Raw genomic sequence first — 6,656 nt, 5'->3', positions numbered from 1 at the left:
GCGCAGGCGCTCGCCGCACTGACGGCACCCTCCGCGCCCTCCTGCCGCCCCTCGTACTGCCTGCGAGAACCGCTCCACATAACGTTCGCAGCAAAGTAACACACGATCACTGGACATCGCGACGCCGGTAGAGTTACCGAGTCTTTTGACTTCATAGTAGTAGGGCGCGGGAGAGCGGGTAGCGCATTAAATGTTCAATCGGAAATGAGTCATTAAAGCTTCCATTATTCGGGTATCCATATTGGGGTTTTTCTAATAGTTTTTGTTTTTTGGAGCGGAATATAAGATATGAGTTCATATTAGTAGTTCTTCTCGCTACTGAAAATTGGAAACAAACTTAAGATAGTCTGCGAGCGAGCGGTGATCGGCGATGAAGCGGTCGCGGGGCGCGTCGCGCGGCGAGTGAGGCGGCGAGCGGGGCGGCGAGCGGGGCGGCGAGGCGGGCGGCGGCGAGGGCGGCGGCGAGCGGGGAGCGCGCCACCGCCGCGGTGACAGCGACAGCGACAGCTCACAGGGAGCGAGGGCGGAAGCGGCGGGGGCGGGGACGGGGGCCGGGGCGAGGGCGGAGCTGCTCTCGCCCTCCGACAGCACCAGTGAAGAGTCTGCACAAGATCAAGTACAATGTATATTGGTTAAGTAGAATAGCTCAGTTGCATAGATAAATGTCCTAAGAGATTAATGATTTACAAAAAGATATGTACATATATATTTTTATAATTAGCAATGAAATGTGACAGCGGAGATCTGCCAGCCGGTCAATAGTATGTGTGATGTAAAAGCTAGTACCCAGGTCGGCAGGAGAGAGGCCGAGCAGACGCAGCTGGCGGCGCGAGAGGCGCGCGGGCGGGGCTGCGGTGGCGGGGCGCGGGAGCAGACGCAGCGCGTGCCGCAGCGCGCCCGCGCACGCCGCGCCCGCCGCCGCCAGCTGGGCGTACCGCGCCAGCGAGCCCGAGCACGGACCCGACCACGTCCTGCGAGTGGTACACACCGTGCAATAAACATTACACAACTGATTATTATTTAAACACTAGCTGTCGCCCGCGACTTCGTCCGCGCTTAATTAAAAATAGATGTTGGCCGATTCTCAAACCTACTCAATATGCTCACAAAATTTCATGAAAATCGGTCAAGCCGTTTCGGAGGTCTATGGGAACGAAAATTGTGACACGAGTATTTTATATAAGATATATATTTATATATAAGATATATTATATATTAGGATAATATATCAGAACATTTTCATTGAGTGGCCATTAGTTTGTACGGTGTAAACACCGCACAATACATATTTCCCACAATCTGAACACTCAAAGCCTACTGGAAGGAATACCAGAGCACCCATTTAAGCCTTTGTATGTCTGAGGATAACAGTATACACTAACTTCTTAGGTAACCATTGCAAACAAACACTAAATTTCTAAAATAATACAAAAAGGCATTTACAACAAACTCGTCCAAAGTTTACCACCCCAATCAGTTCTCTCAGGGTCAAAATAAAAACATACCCAGTACCAGGGCCTACTGCCAGTACATTAGGTCCGTTACCAATAGAATCTTGGAGAGCATTTAGTAAGTTGGAGATGTTAGATAAGCAAAAAAGTAACTTCTAGGCATTCTCTTGAACCATCGCTGCAATAAGTTTTGATCAATTGAATGAAAAATGGCAATTTGAAGATTCTTTACAAGATGTGCAGGCTATGTGGTCCGCCATCAAATTATAAAAGCAATAAAAAGATGAAAATATAGCTTTTTTTTGTTATCATAAGGTGGCAAAAGAGCGAGTGGCCACATGTAATCGCTGATATAGCAAAGTGACCGATGTCCATAGACATACGCAATTGTATATGCGTTGCCTACCTTTAATCCAGGGAGGAGAAATTGCACAGAGAGAAAATATTTTCCCTTTCAATGCATCCTCTCATCCGGAAAGTCCACTCCCACTTCCCATCCTTTCCTTATAAGAAAAAGGGTGGGAAGGGAAAGGGGACTAAGTAAGGCCTCTGGGACACACACTCATCAGACGAAACGCGGAATTGTTTCCACTTCACCCCTGTCTTCTGTGTCGCCGTGGTATTTCAGCGGGCTCTACCAATTCAAATGAGGACGTCAAAATATTGTATGATCTTGACATTAGCATCCCCAAGTAAACCGGGTTGGAACTAAGTTAGGTTATTTGTACATAACATACTTACAAATCAAAAGTAAATACAAGAAACACTGTAATATTCACAAAGAACCATTTAATTGAAGAAGCTCTCTTCTTTTTTGCATAATTCAAATCGATTGTTCGCTGCACTAAATTAAAATTTGGGCTAAAACACCTGCAACGAAAGACAAGAGTTCAAATTAATTTGTAAAACAACACAAACGATATAAATTTAATACTGTTGAACACCCTTTATATATTTACATTTCACTGTGCTAAGACTTCTTTAAATAGTTATTAAAAATGTTAATGTTTTGTTTCTTTCTTGATTCACTTAATATAGATATAAAGCGCGTTTGGCGCGATCCAATCTTTCGGTTCTTGCCAAAGAGTAAATAAAAGATTTTTCGCCTGGAAGCATCGTACAATTATAGATTATTTCTATAAAATACTTACTGTACTCTATGATTATGAGTAAACTTTTGAAAATTCAAAAAGATTGATCGTTTATTTTATTTGTAATTCGTTTAGTTTTTACATTTAGTATTAAGTTTACATTATGATGAGTTCTCCACTACACGTAGAGGTAGTTCAACAAAGACACAGTAGTCTTAGAAAAAACGACTTAAAAGAGATGGTGCACACTTTTCTGGCAAATTTCACTAATTTGAGACCTGGGACAACGTTGAGGAACAGTAACTTGGAGGAAGACGTGAAACTTCAGGAGCATGTTCAATCTATAACAATTTGTGATGCAGATCATGACTGTGATGTTGTTACCAGTGAAACGGATCTAATATTTCATATTTACAAATTGGACTCTTTTGGAGCTGAAACCGACACTCTTAGCGAAAATTCTCCCGGTGAGGAAGTTGCTGTTGCGGATGTATGGACTCTGCCAACTGAAGAGTTTTATGGCTTGTGGGAAAGCCTCATATACGACTCTAAGCTCAAGGAAAATTTATTGAGGTTTGTGGAGACATCTTTTCAATTTAGTGACCGAGGCGTCGATCATAACATCGTTGGATGGAACAGAGTAGTGCTACTGCACGGGCCCCCGGGCACGGGTAAAACTAGTTTGTGTCGTGCGCTCGCCCAGAAAGTGGCGGTGCGTCTCGCTCACAAGTTTTCTAGAGCGCGCTTGCTCGAAATTAATGCGCACGGCTTATTTTCGAAATGGTTCTCAGAGAGTGGGAAACTGGTCGCTAAACTGTTTGAACGTATACGTGAAATTATTGAGGACCCCCGGGCGCTGACCTGCGTGCTAATTGATGAGGTAGAGTCGTTGGCGCATGCACGCCGCGCCGCCCTCGCGGGCTTGGAGCCGTCCGACTCTATTCGTGCAGTAAACGCGATCTTAACTCAATTAGATAGATTGAAACGACATCCCAATGTCTTGATTTTGACTACATCAAATTTGACAGGAGCTATAGATGTAGCATTTGTGGATCGGGCGGACATCAAGCGACTGGTGGGGCCGCCGTCGCAGCGAGCCACATATGAGATTTTACGTGGCTGCTGTGAAGAGCTGATGGCGCGCGGCCTCATAGCTCCTAGCGAGCAACTGTTTTCACTTCAGATGCTTGAGGCGGGAGGCTTTATAGAAACGGATGGGTCAAGTACCAGCCTCCGTCTCCATAACATAGCACATGAAGCTGCGGCTTTAAGCATATCTGCACGAGCCTTACGTCGTTTACCTTTCCTTACTCTAGCATTGCATGTAAAGCCGACATGCTCAATATCTTTGTCAACATTCTTGGAGGGCCTGCGGGAAGCTCTCACACAACACATCCGTGACATGACTGATTTTCACAATGATGCAGAGCAATCAATTGTTGCTAATGATCACATTTGAGATAAGCTTATTGTTTTAGCTAGTCTAAGTATTTTTGTGATGTGAATTAAATAAAACCTTTTATAAACACAACATTTTTTAATAAAACACTTTGTAACTATTGGAATAGTCTGATTATTTCCCACACACCTATTAGTCTAAGCATAAAATAAAAATTATAAACTAAACAACTTCATCAACAACTTTATAATACTCCACATTTTAGGTCATCCGTAACCAAATACTTGCAACAACATTATAAATGTGCCATTTTAGCTTCAAATATTGCATAGTAAATACAAGCTATGATATTGCACTTTGTCTCACCAGTACAAAATAACACATTAAGAAAGACATTACAATTCAGCTAGTCACTTTTGTCCGCAGGGACGAATAAATTAGTAGCTCAATAACAGTTGTTTACATTAGAAATATTTCTGTTTTTGAGATTTTTTATATCCATGGATACGAGGACCGGCGAGAGGCTGCGGCAACTCTAAACCCGTAGTAAAGTGAGGCGAGGCGCGCGTCGCTCGGGACACCGCCGAGTGACGAACGCAACTTAACCTAAAATATAAACAGAGCATCAATTGTCGCTACTATTGTGCGCTAGAGGGCGAACAGGTGCAGGTCCACGCCCCAGCCGAAGGGCGCGGTCCATGGCGGCAGGCGCGCCAGCAGCCGCTGATGTTCCTCCGACAGCGCGTCCTCGCCGAACAGGCTGTGCCCAGCCACCGACAGCTGCGCCACCTCCTTCTCCTCCTCCCCCTCCTCCCCCACACCTTCGTGCTGCAAGTGCAATTTATATTGTCCTTGAAGGTCTGCACCCGCTATAGAATGCAGCCTTTGTAATGTGGAAGCCACCTGTATGTGCAGCTCGAGGTGCATGTGCGCGGGAGCACGCGCGTGGTGCACACTCAGGAAGTAGGTGCGGCGGAGTCCCCAGCGCGGGCCCTCTAGCGGCCCCGACAGCGCAGAGGTCCAGGCCAGCCGCGCGCCCGCCGCCGGCGCCACCACCACCACCACGTGCTGCGGCCCTGCTCGACACGTCACAACTGCTGAAGCTTTACTTTCACAGCGAGCTGTCCCTCACCACCGTCCGCGCCCGACCACGCCCGCGAACTATATCTACCTTAGTTATGTACATCGTAAGAGTTATCACATCAGTACACAGTCTTTCGTAGCCCGCGGAGTCGACGAGAAGTCGCATAAAAAGTGTACATTTGTCGACCAAGGATGGCGCTAATAGGATGCATCCGGTTCAACCAAAATACGCACCAGTCGGGCGGTTGCGGAGAGATCGTAGCCCCTGCTATTACCGGTACTACTAATAAGAGTGATTGAAATAAAAGAGTTCGGCACCTCGTATATCGAGGTGCAGCGCCGAGATAGTGGCGTTGAGGCGCTGGCGGCGCGCGGCGGCCTGCAGGCGCGTGCGCGGGGGCTCGCGTGCCGGCAGCGAGTGTCCGCGCGCGATCAGCCGCCGCACCGGCAGGTAGTAGGGCGCGCCGCAGTACACCCAGCGCGCGCACTCCGCCTCGTCCGTCGCGCCGCTCGCCCGCGCGCTCTCCACGCCCTCCACTGCCGGCGCGACAACCGCACACATACATACAGGGCTGCAATGGTGGCCTCAGCTATAGCATCCGGCGTCGCCGCGTACCGTATCCCACCAGCGAATGAGGCGTATTGGCGTCTATCTCCGGTATCCAGAAGAAGTGCTCCACGGAGGGAGGTGCGCGCGCGTGGTCCGTGCGCCGCGTGTGGAACAGCAGCACGCGCTGCGGCCGCTCGGCGCTGTAAGCTGCGCGCGCGCCGCCGCTCACCGCCAGCGCCGCGCCCGCCGCCGCCACGCATGCCGCGCCCCACGCCTGCAACCTCACACACGTCACACACAAGCCGCGCCCTAGGACCCACTCCTGCAACCTCACACACACGCCGCGCCCTACGCCCCACGCCTGCAACCTCACACACGTTTGGACAGTGCCAGCGCGGGAAAAGCAGCGATACCGCGCAGTCATTGATTTGAATTCTGCCGCTCCGCCTATCACTTTCCCTCTCCAACGCTACACTACTTCTGTCGCTTGTTTCTTTCCCGCATAAGGAATGCGCAATAGGCACCAGCTTGTTAAGATCCGGCGCCGCGACCGCCAGCGGCAGCGCCCAGCTCAGCGTGCTCAGCGTCAGCAGCGCCACCAGTAGCGCCATCAGCACCTGCCGACAACCGGCGCGTCACTTGTTGCTCGTCTGCGCTGACCACATCGCTGCCCCTTTTGTTCGGCGTTGTGTTTTATCTAAATAAGTAATTTTGTTGAAAGCAAACAAGACCCAGTGCGGGCGGTTCGTTTTCGCAAGCCATGAAGTTATAAACTCGATGAAATTAAAGTCTTTTTTCTAGTTCTACTCTAACCATAACTACATAACATTTATTTATTTATGATTTTGGGTTTTATCTTACGTCAGTGGGGATCGGAGGAGTGCCGGCGCGCCCCATTATCGGCACGAACATGTTGAGCGAGGCCAGCGCCAAGTAAGCGGTGTGCGCCGCCGGCAGCGCCGCGCCCGCCGCCCACAGCAGCGCGCGCCGCCCTCCCCCCACGCGCAGCGCGCTCGCGCACACGTCCGCCGCCGCGCCGCACGCCACCTGCACCCACGCGGCACGTCAGCGCGACCCGCAGC

At 49.6% G+C, this 6,656-nt stretch overlaps 3 protein-coding genes and 1 long non-coding RNA gene across 4 annotated transcripts in view; 1 reads left to right on the top strand and 3 right to left on the bottom strand.

The window, feature by feature from the left end:
• The window catches only part of LOC106114019 (uncharacterized), a 4,213-nt gene extending 1,637 nt beyond the window's left edge, over window positions 1-2,576 (bottom strand). The window contains exons 1-5 of the mRNA XM_013307079.1: window positions 2,411-2,576; window positions 2,193-2,321; window positions 787-971; window positions 338-602; window positions 24-60 (exon numbers count right to left, since the gene is read on the bottom strand). Coding sequence (XP_013162533.1) covers window positions 24-60; window positions 338-602; window positions 787-971; window positions 2,193-2,321; window positions 2,411-2,412 — 618 coding nt within the window. The 5' untranslated portion in view covers window positions 2,413-2,576. The remainder of the gene's footprint in view (window positions 1-23; window positions 61-337; window positions 603-786; window positions 972-2,192; window positions 2,322-2,410) is intronic.
• Window positions 2,577-2,612: 36 nt separating this feature from the next.
• Window positions 2,613-4,101, top strand: pch2 (pachytene checkpoint 2 protein). Its single transcript, XM_013307391.1, has one exon. The coding sequence runs from the start codon at window positions 2,706-2,708 to the stop codon at window positions 3,999-4,001; it is 1,296 nt and encodes a 431-aa protein (XP_013162845.1). The 5' UTR covers window positions 2,613-2,705; the 3' UTR covers window positions 4,002-4,101.
• Window positions 4,102-4,193: 92 nt separating this feature from the next.
• The window catches only part of LOC106114018 (endoplasmic reticulum metallopeptidase 1), a 7,865-nt gene continuing 5,402 nt past the window's right edge, over window positions 4,194-6,656 (bottom strand). Inside the window, exons 11-16 of the mRNA XM_013307078.1 lie at window positions 6,436-6,621; window positions 5,952-6,191; window positions 5,641-5,848; window positions 5,343-5,561; window positions 4,845-5,017; window positions 4,194-4,769 (exon numbers count right to left, since the gene is read on the bottom strand). Coding sequence (XP_013162532.1) covers window positions 4,590-4,769; window positions 4,845-5,017; window positions 5,343-5,561; window positions 5,641-5,848; window positions 5,952-6,191; window positions 6,436-6,621 — 1,206 coding nt within the window. The 3' untranslated portion in view covers window positions 4,194-4,589. The remainder of the gene's footprint in view (window positions 4,770-4,844; window positions 5,018-5,342; window positions 5,562-5,640; window positions 5,849-5,951; window positions 6,192-6,435; window positions 6,622-6,656) is intronic.
• LOC106114266 (uncharacterized) lies at window positions 5,810-6,568 on the bottom strand. The gene is made up of 3 exons (XR_001227712.1): window positions 6,436-6,568; window positions 6,099-6,191; window positions 5,810-5,848 (listed from the first exon to the last, which is right to left on the bottom strand). It is a non-coding gene; the product is annotated as an uncharacterized LOC106114266 (long non-coding RNA).

This window comes from Papilio xuthus, unplaced genomic scaffold, assembly GCF_000836235.2.
Source record: "Papilio xuthus unplaced genomic scaffold, Pxut_1.1 DF828142.1, whole genome shotgun sequence".
Taxonomy (NCBI): Eukaryota; Metazoa; Arthropoda; class Insecta; order Lepidoptera; family Papilionidae; genus Papilio; species Papilio xuthus.
This window is presented reverse-complemented; position numbering and strand designations above follow the sequence as displayed.

What these genes read in the sequence shown, in the direction of transcription:
- pch2 (XM_013307391.1), top strand. Translation starts at nt 2,706, where the DNA reads ATGATGAGTTCTCCACTACACGTAGAGGTAGTTCAACAAAGACACAGT.